General features: G+C 32.7%; 2 protein-coding genes across 5 annotated transcripts in view; one reads left to right on the plus strand and one right to left on the minus strand.

The window, feature by feature from the left end:
• LOC111057361 (pro-resilin) overlaps positions 1 to 11,548 on the plus strand; it is an 89,376-nt gene extending 77,828 nt beyond the window's left edge. For both annotated transcript variants that reach the window (XM_039425162.1, XM_039425161.1), the window contains exons 3-4: positions 6,735 to 6,946; positions 9,103 to 11,548. In XM_039425162.1, the coding sequence (XP_039281096.1) occupies positions 6,735 to 6,946; positions 9,103 to 9,205 (315 nt within the window). In that variant the 3' untranslated portion in view covers positions 9,206 to 11,548. The remainder of the gene's footprint in view (positions 1 to 6,734; positions 6,947 to 9,102) is intronic.
• Positions 11,549 to 14,501: 2,953 nt separating this feature from the next.
• Positions 14,502 to 16,294, minus strand: part of LOC111051694 (Y+L amino acid transporter 2-like) — a 47,557-nt gene continuing 45,764 nt past the window's right edge. For 2 of the 3 annotated variants that reach the window (XM_039425165.1, XM_039425163.1), the window contains exon 10: positions 14,502 to 15,920. In XM_039425165.1, coding sequence (XP_039281099.1) covers positions 15,874 to 15,920 — 47 coding nt within the window. In that variant the 3' untranslated portion in view covers positions 14,502 to 15,873. Of the gene's footprint in view, positions 15,921 to 15,945; positions 16,094 to 16,294 lie in introns of those variants that run through there. The other variant, XM_039425164.1, reaches the window with a different exon arrangement.

Genomic DNA, 16,294 nt, shown 5'->3' on the forward strand with positions numbered 1-16,294 from the left:
AATAGCAATTTGGTTACAGGGACCTGCACCAGAAAAAATCTCGAAGTATTGATAAACGGGAGAGTCTTGCAGTAGAAAGAGCATAAGTCATTTTTCATCTCACACTTCACCACATGCTTAGCTAATGTGCACATACAAGAAGTACTAATGTCAACTATTCTCGTTCAGCAATACTTACTATGAGACAGGCTCCACATCAGATATAGTATATTTCGCACCTAGAGCAGAAAATGAGATTTTTCCAGCTCGAAATCGGTTTTCAAGTCCGAGGCCGTAGGCCGAGGACTAGAAAAGATTGAGAGCTGGAAAAACATTTTTGCCCGTGGTGCGAACGATATTTTTCGCCACACTACAGGTATTGCTGACAAAATAAATAAAGAATACTCGTTACGCTATCGTACCTATCTCTTGATTTTAGTGGTAGAAGATTTGCAGTCAGGATTTCAGATTCTTTTAAAATTTCACTTGGAATACCACATTCTTCTTCAAGCATTTTTGAAAATTCGGAATGCACTAATCAACAATAAATAATTGAATAAAACTGGTTGCGAAGTGAATTAGTTTGATTCGAAACTGGAACTGAAATCATGGCTACTTCAGCTGATGATGAAAGTGGCCACTCGCCCGATCTAGCGGATGACTTATTAACTACTTCCATGAGCGGCTGGAAAGAGACAACTTTCTGGCCTAGCCCGGAAAAGAAACCCTTTTCTGACGTCGTCTGCAAACAAGGTCTTTCAGATCTACGTAGGGACTGGAAAACAGCTGCTTTCTGTGCAGTGTGGCGAAAATAGTTTTAATAGTAGCCGATATAATTCAATACATGATCCTAATAAATAAAAAAACTCTACCAGGTTAAAACACCACAACAATGATTTCTTCAAGTATTTCGATAGAAATGAACAGACAATACAGATCATTTCATCAAATCACCCTCTCACTTTCCATAACCCACACACAAGCAATAAGCTTATGTGGGCGGGCATCACCCGCAATGGAATAATAGAATTAACTTTAAATTACAAAATGATGTTTCAATAACATATCTCCTAACAAATGAGAGCGCTCATAAAGGTGCTGAAAATAAGATAGATTCTATGATCTCGAAGTAATGTATTGATATTGGAAAGAATACGAAAGAAAAGTTAAATTCAGTCCATGATATGAAACATATTTCAAAAGATCAGATCCTTCACACATAACCTCAAGATGTGGAATCAATTGCAGAAAATGTGAACTTGCACACAGTTTTTTAAAGAAATAGCTGATATAATGTAAAGGGTCTTCAGTATCGATATTTAAGTCTATGATATTGAATGTATTGCAAAAGATTTGATCTTTCACACATAGGCTCGAGATATGATATCAATCACAGTAAATGGGAGCTTGCACACAGGTACTGAAAACTAACCGAAGTCTATGGAACGCATTGCAAAAGATGAGAGGTTTCATACAGCGGTACAAAAAAATAACAGGTCAAATAGTTCACACAGTCTAGTAGTGCGTGAGAAATGCAGATTTAGAATCGACTATCTCCTCCTCTTCATTCTATTCCTTCCTACCTCCTACTCCTTCTTCCCCTCAGCCTTACCCTCCACATTCTCCTTCTTCACCTCCTTCTCCTTTGTCTCTTCTTCAGCTGGAGATGAAAGGAATGAGATGACCTTGTAGCCTACTGCAAAACGTTCTGTGTTATAACCATGAAACTGAAGGTGTACAATTCTTCGGCTAGATCCTACAAGTTAACTGATCAGTAAAGTCCTTCAGGTATGGATTTGTTTCTTCACTGAGGATGATGCCTACATGAGCCTCAGGCTTGTGCTAGATGAATGGACTTGCTTCTCAGTGTCTCCTCCTGTCTCCTCTCCACTTCTTTCCTCTTCTCTTTTCTATCTCTTCTTCCCCTCTTTCTTTTCATCTCACCCTATTTTACTTCTCCTCCTTTTCCTCTTTCTCCTCCTTCTCCTCCTTCTCCTCCTTCTCCTCCTTCTCCTCCTTCTCCTCCTTCTCCTCCTTCTCCTCCTTCTCCTCCTTCTCCTCCTTCTCCTCCTTCTCCTCCTTCTCATTCCTTCTCCTCCTTCTCCTCCTTCTCCTCCTTCTCCTCCTTCTCCTCCTTCTCCTCCTTCTCCTCCTTCTCCTCCTTCTCCTCCTTATCCTCCTTCTCCTCCTTTTTTCTCTCTTCTAATTTCTCCCGTTCCACCCCTTTTACCGTCTCACCTCAGCTTGAGCTTCAAATCAAACCGAAAAATCTAATACCGTAATAATTGTTAATTATTACCAAGAGACCACAATAATTGCTCAACTCGTCCCACTAATCATTATTACAGGCTTCATTATTCAATGGTAGCCTGCCTGTTGTAACAATAATTTCACTGTCCAATACAATGAACGATTCTAATTACTGCAATTAGCTATAAAGTGATGCGAATTCACTGTAACCGAATAATAACAGTAAATAATAATTATTTGTGGCAACAACTATTGCTGTATTGCAATTACTGACGTTAACACTATATTTTTTACCTTCAATTATAACTAATTTATTAATCTATTGAGTATTGTTCTCGATGGTATTTGTTCTACTGAACTGGTACTGTCTCCCAAATTAATAACTTCGATAAGCTATAGCATAGCTTCATAGCTTCATACTCATAGTATAATATAGCTTCATACTTTTAAAATAAGAAGAGGCCAAACAAATGTAGAAATTGTGGATAAATGTAGAAATAAATCCACTGGACTTTCTGGAAGCAAAAGGAACTTGACGAACAGAAAACAAGACGTATTTGAGTTAACTGTCCGGGCTAATTCTTGATCAACTGAGATCTTGGTGAAGTAGATGTCATCCGTTGTACACAGGATGTGTGTCGACGTCGACGAACAAAACCTATCACTCATAAATACTTGAGAAATCATGGCTCATACTAAGCAATATATCACAATCTATGTTATATAAATATTATAATGTTACATAATCTATATAAATTGAGCACAGCTTGGCGTCATTACAGTGGAGAAAACGTGAAAAATTTACTGTTCGACTCATCTTTTAACCCAACATATAACTGACCTCTAGTTTTTGATAGAAACATGCCAAGTGAACAAGAAATAAAAGCAGGTCTAGCAGCGTTCCAAAAGTAAATTCAAGAGGTTCCAGTTTTACAGGATGTACAGAACAATTTAAATTGGAGAAATTGTAAGTGACTATTGGAGGAACCAGATCAAAAATAAATACAAATCTACTTAACTATTAATGGGGAATAAGGAGAGAAGGTTATTGTAAAACCCTAATGAAAACTAAATACAAACATTTGGATCAATAAAGAAGGATCTACACAAAATTGTATAGATTATAATTACAATTGGAAGAATAGTAGGAAGATTATTGTGAAATCAAGACCAAAAGAGAATACAAACTACAAACATTTATAGTTGGTTGGACACAGAAGGGTGTACCTACAAAATCATTACAAGTGATGAGAGAAGAGGAAAGAGATGAGATTATTGTGAAAACCAGACCAAAAGTGAAATGAAAGAGGTAATCGATGTTATTTTATAAGGCTGGCGATTGGTATGCATAAATCAGAGATCCGGGGATGAGATGCTTCTTCAGCTCCTTGAATGGTAAAGGTTAAGAGAATGGTTGGCTAAGTATGGAGTGGTAATGGTAATCGAAGTCATGTACAATCTCAAGCTAACATAGTGGAAATTGTTATGGCATAATATTAGAGGTAGATAGTCCTAGATTTTGCAAAACCGATTTATAGAACGTAAAAAAGTCGATCGAATATTTTTATCTAGAATCCATTCTTCATATTTATTCGTCTTTACATGATTAATCTTCATGATCTATTTTTAATCAGAGATCACTGCAACTGTACAACGTAGGTATGATCAGCTGATTAAGATTAGTTAATATTGGTTAGTGCAACCCAACACATTGGTAATTCAAGTAATATATTTTACTTCTTCATTATTCTTCTGCTTCTTCTTATTCATATTCTTCTTCTTTTGTTTCTCTATTATTCCTCTTTTTGGTTACACTGTACTCTGAGATGACTAATCCTTTCATATTATTTCTTCTACTACCTCACTTACATTTTTCGCAAATCTCCCTCTCTCCCCGTTTATTTTTTCTCTTCTTCTTCTTCTTCTTTCTTTCTCGTACTTCACGCTTTATCTAGACATAATTTCCATCCTCCATCCTTCTTAGTCTCTATTATTACGTCTTTTTTCGCAACCATGAAGAGTGGATGAGAAATAATGAATAGTTGGGTGGTAACAGCAGTGAATATCAAATATACTTCGTGCAAAATTGACTGGCCGAAGATTTATATATTTACTGCAATATCGATATAACTTTCGGCGATTCGCACGCTCTAGAACAATCCTCACGTTTTCAAGTTGAAGAAATCGCGAGTCTGCTTTCATTCAGAAAACATGATACTCTTCGGAGTGGAAATATTGGAACGAAATCCACAGGGTAAGGTATATCCTTTTGAAAGATTTTGTCACTTGTGAATTGTGTTACACTAATGGAATAAGGTACATTATTATGTGTGATATTTTTATCGGGAAGTACCGGTAATAATTATTTTTCAAATACTGAGCTAAACCCATAACGTCTAGCCTACCTACTCAGTGAAACTAATAAGAATTTCCAGCTATGAAAATATTGATATATATATATATTATCTCATGAAATATGCTCTTATGCTGAAAAACCTCTACTTTTTTCTTAAGGGGATAACTTCATTTTTCAACTTATTGAATGGTTTTCTCGGAAATACTACAGGATAAACTATCTCTAACGCTATATATATTGTATGAATATATTGATGTATACATAATTCAAATACATACTACGAAAAATCGGATACTCAGAGTTTTCTGCCCTACGGACTCGTCTAAAAACGCTTCGTGTGGCTTAACCCTTGGACCTACTATTATTGTTTTTCAACGTGTTCTCTTCATGCTGTTCTGGATATTATAGGCCGTATTAATAATCAATTTTCAAGAACGTTCTTAGACATTAGGATTTATTTGCCTAGCAACAGATAACAGGAACCAACCAGAAGTATTCTTGTGTAGCTGACTCTTGGGCAATGAAAGCGTAATTAGCTGAGTTCTTTCTCAAGAAGCGTACTCAATAAAGACCCTTGAAGTATATCAATCATTACAGCCTGCCCGTGCCTTCATCCATGACTTTTATCCTTTAATGATGACTTTTCAGAGTGCCTGAAGCCGTCATCTGTTTGTGTGGTGCACCTGATTATTTTAAGAAGGAAATGCAAGTTGCAGGTTGATGTGGAATGTAATAGTATGCAGTTAGGTCATCATTATTAATTCTTGCCCAATAAATCAGTCGATAATCGGGTGGGCAGCTTCTCCCATATTGGGCAATATTTACATGCAGCACACATCAAATATAATCAATCTTACATGAAGATAAAATGGGTGGCTGAGCTTTAGTTCGGAACCAGTTCTTCTATAGTGAGATTCACTTCATTCTGTCAGCATTGAAAGCGTCAGATATGATGACAGTTGAAAGTGAACAAGCTTAGTCACAGCATCCTGTCGATGGATTAATGATTTATGTAAATGATGTGTTATCAGTTTAATACATACCAAATAGCTGGTGCATTCTATAGATAGCACGTCGTTGACCTTCTAGAATTGGTGATGCATGCTTTGAACATATATCTGGAAATAAAATAACAGCTGAAGTTTTTCTAGTAGATTTTTTTTATTTATTTGTTGCATTCTTTCAAAGGATTAATAATAATGAAATTCATATTTATTTCTAGAGGCTTGCAATTGTCTTCCACTAACTTTACTTAGAGCTGAGCTATTAGGATTGAGGAATGAGGATTCAATTGATTGATTCAATTGAATAGGCCTATTTTGATGAAGGACTGACTGAGTTGATAGATTGGAGGTCTGTGTCACTCTATATGTTCAGAGACTACAATATCCTATGAAAAGTGGTTATAGTTATGGTTACAAGAATGAACTTATTCCAAATATATCGTGTGATTAAACTTTTCAAACTAGTTTTCGTAACTTTATTTTTTCTACCTTCTTGTTTGTCTAGTTGTCTGATATCGCATCATTCTTTTCGAGGGTTGTTATTCACTTGAACTTTACGTAAACGAGATTACCTTCGTGAACTCACTTATTTATTTATTTTTATCGTTTATAAATCTGTAAAATATTTCAATTGATCCACATTGTGAATTGAGTACATTTTTTTTAAAATATTATTATTCGAAGATCTTCCTCCATAATGATCCATTTCTCACTTGGAGACACAACATTTATATTGATTTAGAGAGATGAGTAAAAATGTTCTCTCAATATCCAATATTATCAATTTTTTCGAAAAATGTTGGTGATATTGTTTGAACATCTTCCCCCATATTAGTTCATACCGAATAGATATTCTGAAATTTTACCCTTCATATCTAATAGCTTAGTATAGTTAGATTCACAGTAATAGAAGTAGTATGCTTTTTCACTTCCTCTGTTTCTTCCTGAACATATTTGAGTTTGTGAATTTTTCCTTTCAACGTTCTCTGTAGAGTGTTCACTGTTCAGTTTTCATACGTTTCCATTTATTGTGGTTTGTTGCACACTTTTTGTAAGTTTTTGGATCTGACGCCAACTTTTTGTTTTGGTGCAACCTTTTTGTAATTTTTTGAGCGGACACTAACGTTTTTTGGATTTTGTTGCAGACAGCGCATTTGAACCAGCCTCACGTGCCGGGTATGCCATACGACTTCAACTACGCAGTCAAGGACGACTATTACGGCACCGACTACTCGCACAACGCAGTCAGCGACGGCGACCAGGTGAAGGGAGAGTACCGTGTGCAGTTGCCAGACGGCCGTCTGCAGATCGTCAGCTATGTCGCCGACTGGGCCACCGGTTTCCACGCCGATGTCAGGTGCGTTCTGGCAGCTGGCCATCAAAGGCCACGTTTTGGGAACGGGAACATGTTGTAGAAGCAACCGGTGATCGCCGGTTGAAGTAACCGTTTTGGGAACATGTAGAAGCAACAGACCGGTGACCACCGGTTAAAACAACCGTTTTGGGAAAATGTTGTAGAAGCTACAGGTGTTTCACAACATCATGTCATAGAGAAAATATAGCATAAGAAGATATAGAACGAGAAGATATAGATATAGAACGTTTATGTTCCAAATTTCAAGTAAATTCTCTGTTAACTCAAGCCAATCACTGTCGACCACAGTCTATTTATTAGGCACCTAATTTGGCCAGGTGGGAGTGTAAGAACGGCACTGAGACTACCACCAACACATAGCTTCACGAAAAAGAACTGCTAGGACGATCGACTTGAGTGAACAGTGAAATTTGGAGCGTAAACGCCCTATACCATGGGATATAATCTTACCAGTTCAGAAATAATATTATTATACGTTTTAATGAAACTATTCATAGATACTCGATTGAGTGGGTTATCCTGAGTGGGAATTGTCCAATCAGAAATTGTGGAGAATCGAACTCATAGATTATTGCTTCACTGTGCCAATCAATTTCACTCATACTGATAATTATGTGGGAATCCAGTTGAAAGCTGTAGGTTGAAAGCTGCACTCATCTCTCATAACCATCCATCTCACCTCACCCATGCACAAGGCTGGAGCTCATGAAAGCATTACTCACAAGCGAAAAAGTGTGATTCTATGAATGAAATATACTCACTAACATACTTAAAAGAAACAGATTTAGGGGGTGGCTAGTAACTAGCCCTGTTCACCCCTGTCAAGTACCGTAAAACGGGGTTACTTAAGCCTACAGGGTAACAAAAGCCATTTTGCAAGGTAAATTTCAAGAGCCCATGTTGGTAACACTGATTTCAGAAATCCTGGATGTTTATAGATCTATGAGTTGGAAATTGTACAAACTTCAAGCTGATGCAAAAAAAAATGACAGATTTGAAGTAAAGCATTAAAAAGTTTTATTATTTGGAGGAAATTTGTACCAAATTTTATACCCATCATAACTTTATTTGTCCATCCCAGTCTGTTCTCTTTCAAGTTTAGTAACTATTTCGAAACATAACCTCAATTGTCTGTCTAGATGATGCATCAGTTAGTTCTCCAATTTTGAGGTTATTTTTTTCCTGATGCTTCTCTTTTCTCAGCTGGTCTGTCTACGGGGTAACAAAAGCCACAAGAAAAGCCACACTTTTTTGTATGAGTTGAAATGATCATTTATGGTAATCTAGAAAATGTAAATAATTCTTCAAACTATTATTTTTCTCATTTAAAACATGAATTTTGCTTCTTTTAGTCTAGTGTATGGATTTAGTTGCTCTAGAAGTGTTAAACTTGAGCCAAAATCTCATTCATTCACTCATTTAATCTTAAAAATAAAAATTGTATTATTTTTCTCCATTAAATTCAGTTTTTTAAACATGAATATTGTTTCTCTTAGTCTAGTGTATGGAATTAGTTACCCCAGGAGTATTCAACTTGAGCCAAACATTCATTTAACATACCTGGTTTTTGTTACCCCATTCCAGGGGAAACTTAGACCACCATGTTTTTTATATTTTTTCAGGTGAAAATTGTTCAAATATTTTTTTATTACATGAAACAATAAGTCAAGATACAGACCCAAGTTTTGCACTAAGTTTCAAATCTGTAAATTGATTGGTCTAGATTCACCAGGTGTTTGAATTTTAAAAGTGGCCTAAGTAACCCCGTTTTACGGTAACTAGTTTGTTCTTTTTTTAGCAATAATCGTTCACAATTGGACAAAATAAGCATAATAAAATTAGTAGAATTGATGGTGATGTTGTGAAATCTCTCCATGATAAGAAAACAAAGATATTGTCAAATTTCACTAAAAATTTATTAAAACTTTAAAACAGAAAAATGAAACCATGGTTCTGTTTTAAAGTTTTAATAAATTTTTAGTGAAATTTTACAATATCTTTGTTTTCTTATCATTAAAATAAGCATAGCTTGAGTTTGATTTTCGCGTACAATTCAGAGACATTTCATTTTAGTAAGTTCATAAAGTTAAAATCTTACAATATTATCAATCATTCTATCAAAAATTTCGCTTTTCCAGATACGAGGGACAGGCCTCCTACCCTGAAGCCAACAAGGGAGGTTACCCAGCAGCTGGAGCCCCTGCGGCCGCCTATGGTCCCCCACCCAGCCAAGGATACTAAGGACTATCCTCGAGGATCAACACCTTCCCTAAGGATATCTCAGCCTGCTCCCAAATGCCTCAGCAACATGGAATTACTAGCACGGATTTTCAAAATTTGAATTAATATTTCTGTTTTTATTTTTCAAGTTAACTGTGTTGGACCAAGCGTGATCAAATTTAATCCGGGATTTGCACAGTGCCCATAAATTATCATCTGATTTGGGCCAAGATTGTTGATCCCTGTTGGTACAATCAGGTCGAAATTCTTCGAGTCAAGTGATTGCTTACTGATGAGTTCCAACTGAAAGTTAATCTATGTTCATTTTCTGAATGCCCGATAACTACTTCATCCATTTTATAAACTCAATTATTTTATGGCTCGTTGAAATCCTATTTCCACTTGCTATGTCAATATCTATTGATTAAGTTGTCGATCTTCGATTGGGAATAGATTATTGCTTTAAATTGAAAACAAATTAATAAATAAGTGAAGTGGCGTCTGTTGTACTGACAATATTTTCGTAGACTACAGTTGATATCATTTTCAAGATTCCATTTTGTTTGGATGAGATAAATTATTTGTAAATTCCATAGAAGAATTTCTACTATAATTTTGTTAAATTTGTTATGATCGATTCATTTTGTGAAATTGAATCTTTTTTATTTTGTATTTATCAAGATGATTCCTGTTGATTGGAGTTGCCACTAAAATTAGAGCAAGTAGTAGACACCTATCATAGCTTTGGGAGTAGTACTGAGAAACATCGATTTTTACCTGACAGATATTGTTTTGTTGTAATTCAACTGGAGTAAATCATAATTCACCACAGAATATTATTTGGTCTCAGAATTAATGTGTGAGAGAAGGAGAGAACTAGGCCACTGCTCTGAAATAACTTCACTTTTGAAAAGAGCAAGTAAAGACACAACATATCAATCCACACTAAATCTTTTGAACATTTCGAAGGTAGAAATTGAGTTTTCACATTGGATACGGTAATTTTTCTGGAGACATAATATTTCTATGAGGAATTAAGATTTACTTGTTGAATCACAAATCACAAACATGTAAAATGTGGATTCAAATTTTGGCCATTCCTATTTCTCTCAAGCAGAATTCTTGTAAAGAGTTGTATAAATTTTTACAATTCCTGTATAAGTTTTTTACAACTATATTATAGGTTAGTAATGATAATTATTCTGCTCCGAAAGTTGGAGTAACTCAAGAATGATTATATCTGTGAATATTTTTTGTATTATTATTTATAATAGAGATTAGTCTATGTGTTGTGCTCTCTATGTTATATGTGTACATAATTTCCGTAATCAATTATATAATATGGTCTTAGCCTAATATGAGTATTTTCCAATGCTTGACTAGTAAGCCCTACAGCTTAACTCCATCCCTTTATTACCCTTGCCGTTTGATAGATTTCATATTCCTTATAATATATATAAAATTTCAGATACTACCTGTTTCCTATACAGAATAAGGCGAACTATATATTTGTTGCACCCTTCAGTCTGCTAGTGCTACCTGGTCGCGGGTTCGAATCCCGCCGAATTCCATCGAATAGGCATGGACGTTTGATCATCCCATAAATCACCCTCGCACTTCCCATTACCCACGCACAAGCAAAAACCTTATGTGGGCATCATCCGCAATAAAAAAAACTTTTATCAGAAGTTCTTCAATACGTTAGATAGCCTACTTCCAAAATAAATTTATTTAATATGGATTTACTTTCAATAAATATAACAAATTGAAATTATAGCAAATGTGTAAATATTCATTATTGCTTTAAGATGAAGTAGGCCTACTTTTGATACTGTAACTATTACCGGAACTTTGAACTGTTGAACTGTGTTTACCAATAGCTTACCAATTAAAACTCATAATACGAAAATAAACTTCCCTGGTGATAGTATATATCTTAGAGCAAATCAAACCAGATTTAACCAATAATTGTTAGTTGTCAATATCTTAATTGATAGACTAAATATTCTACCAGACTGACACATCCACAAAGTTTCCAAGAGTTACCTCAGAAAGACTGAAGTTAATTCAGTTTGAATAATTACCGTAATCAACTGAAAAGGAATCAAAACTTTAGACTACTCTCTGATACCACTGAAGAAATATGTATGTAATATAGTTGAATAAATCATATTTTTCTCTTTCATGATAGAATTTTACCATTTTATTATTGGTGCAATATCATTATTTTCAATGATAACATTTTAGTTTGTATATGACAGTGTCGAACGAGCCAGTATTTCTATAATATAAGAGCAAGAAATTTGATAGAAAATTAATAATGTGAATTAATTTGTACTGAATAAATGAAGTTAATACTTGAAATGATCTGTCATTTTTTCACCCATTATACTAAATATGTTTATTAAAATTATCACAAAGGCCTGGTATAGTATATCACATATTTGATGTATAGGCCTAATTTATTGTAATAAGTGATTCTAAAAGCTGAAGCAATTCTCTTCTTTTAATTCATAAAGTACACCTTCATGGATATTTTCATAACAAGTGATTGATATTCATGAAATATGTATCATATTCATATCTATATCCTCCTTGATATGAACCTATTATACAGTAGAGACTGGGACAAGCTACAGATAGTTTGGCCATTGACGGTGACGCTTCCGATTGGCTAGCTCGATCATGTGGTACAAATCACTACCACCAAGATTTACATGTTTGTAAATTTAGGTGTTAGTGTACAAATCTACCATTCAAACAAACTTATCGCGATATTGAAATTTGCAATAATATTGTAAATTATTTATAAAAATTATTTTACCGATTGGAAACATATTTTGAACGTACGATGAGTTCTGTAAAGCATTTTCGAATGTGAATTAATTATTGGTTAGACAGGACCCTAATTGATTTTGAAATTATGAATAAAATTTTGATTTGATTTTTTTAGTAGCTCAAACTTCTCAATGAAAGATTAATTATAAATATTCGAATTAATCCAACAAATAATAATAAAATAAATCTATCCGAAGATGATATTTGTATCTTCATTTAAGCTAATGTTGAAGAACAGTGCTGCAAGAAAATCCTACCTGTTTGAAAAGACTGACTAATTTTAGAAAATAATTGAGCAAGTTTATTCAAAGATGCATATATCATCAGATGGACGATCAATCTAGTTTCGCATCAATCTAATCCATGCATTATTCGCACAAAAAATTATGTTTTTGTTTTAATATAAATTTATTGCGTTTTTTAATCATCTTCAACTCAAGAAGTTGCTATACGAACAATAGAACATATTAAAAATGGAACATAAGAAGGTAGGTAGTGCACAGTAGTCTAAATTGTCATGATATAAAAAACGTTCATAAGCAACAATGATACTGCAATAATTGAGGAAAAATTATATATTAGGTAGAATAGGAAATAGTAGTAGAATACATATGGAATAGATAATGGAACTTGTTTTTTGGAACTCACTAATGGTGACTTGTTTTTTTTGCCAGAGTGGTCAATTTTAGGAAACAACTCAACTATTTTACATTTATCCCACAAACTTTTTCAAAGTTCTAATTTCTTTTGGACTTAATCAAATAGGAATAAGTGTTTAGACATTTTTTAGGAGATGTAGCTATCGAGTTGTTTTGAAAAAAATTGCTCGTTTTTGGAGGAAATTGCTCAATACAGTTTCTCAGAGTAGCCTACAACAATTTTATCGTTAAGAAATGTGCTATATCGGATGAGATAGTTAATTTTGGAAGATTTATTTGAAGTTCACAAAAAACATACAGTAGCCGAGATTATAAAAACAGAATAAATTTTATTCAAATATAATAATATTAATGACAAAAAATTCTCAACACATTTAATCCAATAAGAAAGAGTTTTAATACAAAAGTTCCATCAAAGTATAATATTATTGCTCAAAATTTAGTTTTTGATCTAATAGACTACTATTAGAGATGTAAAGTTCAATAGTAGAGGAAAGGCACATTATTAATTATTAATTTTATAGATTCAAAATATTACCCCAATAAATTACCTCAAATAAGTAATTTTATGAAAAATCACAATAAAAGAATCAAGTACCATGAAAACTCACACTAAAAGAATCAAGTACCATGAAAACTTGCTCTAATGAAACATTTTTATTCTACCCTTGTCACAAATACTTGCTTCTATTGAATGCAATATCAAGATTGTTTAGAATTAGATAAGGATAAAAAAATTATTCAACTTTGAGTATTATAGCATAGAAAGAAGTTAGCATACACATGGTGTATCTTTTTTCCAAGATTTCACATTTGAAATATTTTACTCAATTTTAAATTTGAAATTCCACTCAAACTACAAATATTATTGATTATGGAAAAATGCATGCACTATTAAAAAAAGAATAGTGTATTGAGAGATTTTTAAAAACTAGTGATAAAATACCTATGAGTGCTTAACGATGTATTTTTAATGAATTATAAATGAATTATAATTTTTGCTGCATTCGTTGAAATCAAATACAACTCAACACAAAATAAAACATTAAGAAATTATTAAGCATTATTACATACATACTTATAGTTGGATACAAAAATGTATAATAAAGAAATCTACACATGTCATTTTACCCTGTTGAAGTATTAAAACCACTAATGAGTTTTATCTTATAAATTAAAACTATTTACGTATTAATCATGCTTTAAAAATCATAAAATTAAATTATTTTGCAAATAAAATTAAACAATATATCATTATCTATGAAGAATAATACTCGAATGTGAAGGAATTCCCGTAAAATCAAAATGCTTGAGTACCAAGAATGAACAAGATTCATTCTATTATTTACAATAAATGAATAAATAATACTTAGGCTATTATTATCCCATATTATTCATGAAACCTATAATACGTCAATATAATAATTTGATTATTCCTTTTTTATACAAGAAATGCAAATAATATAAAGTTACTGATAAAAATAACCATAAATCTTATGTGCTAATAATTACTTGTAAACATTATCATGTTTTACAAAGTAATACTAGAACATCATAACAATTTTATATATTTAATTTGTCAACAATAGTTGACAAATCATCGACTACAATAAATTTTATTTATTGTCAAAATAGTATTTATTACAATATTAGGAACTTGTTTCCCTATATTTTCAATTACAACTTATTAAGGTGCGTACAGATATACACGCGCCGCGAACATGAGCAATTCACTTTTAATCAGCTGACTATATCTGTATTTTTACAGAAACGGTAAGATACAGATATAAAAAGCTTGGCATCAGCTGATTAAAAGTGAATTGTTCATGTTCGCGGCGCGTGTATATCTGTACGCACCTCTATATACTCAAGATTCAAGACACAAAATGAAAAATCTAACCCAAATTGAATTATAAATAAGTAATAAATATAAATAATGTTTTGATTAGAGTTTTTTATCTTTATGACAAAAACACTAACATAAGATGCGAATCCCATACAATTGAATTGTGAATAATGAAGAATAATTATTGATAGCCTAATGGTTTTGTTTTTTTTTTCATTTCTAATCGTACGGTTCGTAACAGTTATTGATGAAATTATTGTCTGTATGCTGCGAGTTTCCTCACACAAGGTACAATTTATATAATATTTTTTCAAAAGATTTTATATAGTTCATATATGGATTTTCAGCCATTATATTCATAAGTGAATAATAATTTATGAGGCACTCTCTGGCACTGGAAAACGTTTCAAACGTTAACTTGTATGACTTCTCCATTGAAAATAATGAGATCGTAATAAACTATATTATTTTACAATATACGATTGTCTTTATAAATACAATTTCAAATCTAGTAGCTCATATTGCTTATTATTATTAATTATTGCTTTTCAATGCTTTTATTCGTGATATTATACGTTATTTTCTGTATCCTATGCCTTCTCAAAAAATATATGGGTGTAAAATAGCAGCCCTCAACAGATTATGTAGGTACAAACAATCGAACATTACAAAACCTGATAACCCTAAACGTAGTGTACCGAAATTGAAAAAAAAATTACAGAAGTGATCAATTAAGTTGTTTTAAAAATACATTACCTACCTACGTATCAGAATACGGTTTCGAATACTAATTTATTGTACTTTTAGGTTGTGAAACCCGCTACTTGGTCTTCATAAATATTAATTTTTATTTTTCCCACACGTAGATAATAATTTCGTATTGCTGTTTGGAATGTTACGGAAGGAATGTAACCGTTTTAAAAGTAAAGTGAGTTAATGTTCAAATTTCAACCATCATTTAGAACTACAATAAATATATAAAAAAAGATGCATAAAATAGGGTTCCCGTTTTACAGGATAATTGAGGTGACAATATTCATACCGTAATCATTAGTCTCGATTATCAGTTATACATAAAAAGTTCCAAACTTTGACAAAAAATATAATATTATGGAATGTTACGGTATGGTATGATATACTGTATTCCCTAATTTGGTATCATATATTACAAATAAACATTTTATTTCGTTTTTTCTATAGATTGGAAGACATTCTCTATGATATCCTCAACTCATGGAATGCATTATGGTACAATAGTTATTGCATTTTCGAAATGAAGTATCAAATTAATATATTAATATGTGTTGATGCCACATAGCTGGTGGTAGAGTTACATCAATATGATTTTAATCATTCTCCTGTTTTTTCTCCAGCATTGGTTTGTAGACCATGCCTGAAAAAAATACAAAATCTGGTGAAGATAATTTAAAATAATATATTTTATATACATTACATTAATCTGTAAGATTAATATTTGTTGATTCCACATAACTGGTGGTATAGTTACATCAATATGATTTTAATCATTCTCCTGTTTTTTCTCCAGCATTGGTTTGTAGATCATGCCTGAAAAAGTTTCGAAAATTTTTTTAAATTAGAGGCTCTGCTAACTCATCTTTTTGGAGTGTAATATCCTCTTAACCACTCATATATAAGTAAACCTTGAATAATACTACGGATATTAGAAAAACGAAATATGCATTTAAATTTTTAATTCACACTGAATTAAAGTTTAATTAATTTATCCGATAAAAAAAATTCTACAAG

This window comes from Nilaparvata lugens, chromosome 3 (genome assembly GCF_014356525.2).
Source record: "Nilaparvata lugens isolate BPH chromosome 3, ASM1435652v1, whole genome shotgun sequence".
Taxonomy (NCBI): Eukaryota; Metazoa; Arthropoda; class Insecta; order Hemiptera; family Delphacidae; genus Nilaparvata; species Nilaparvata lugens.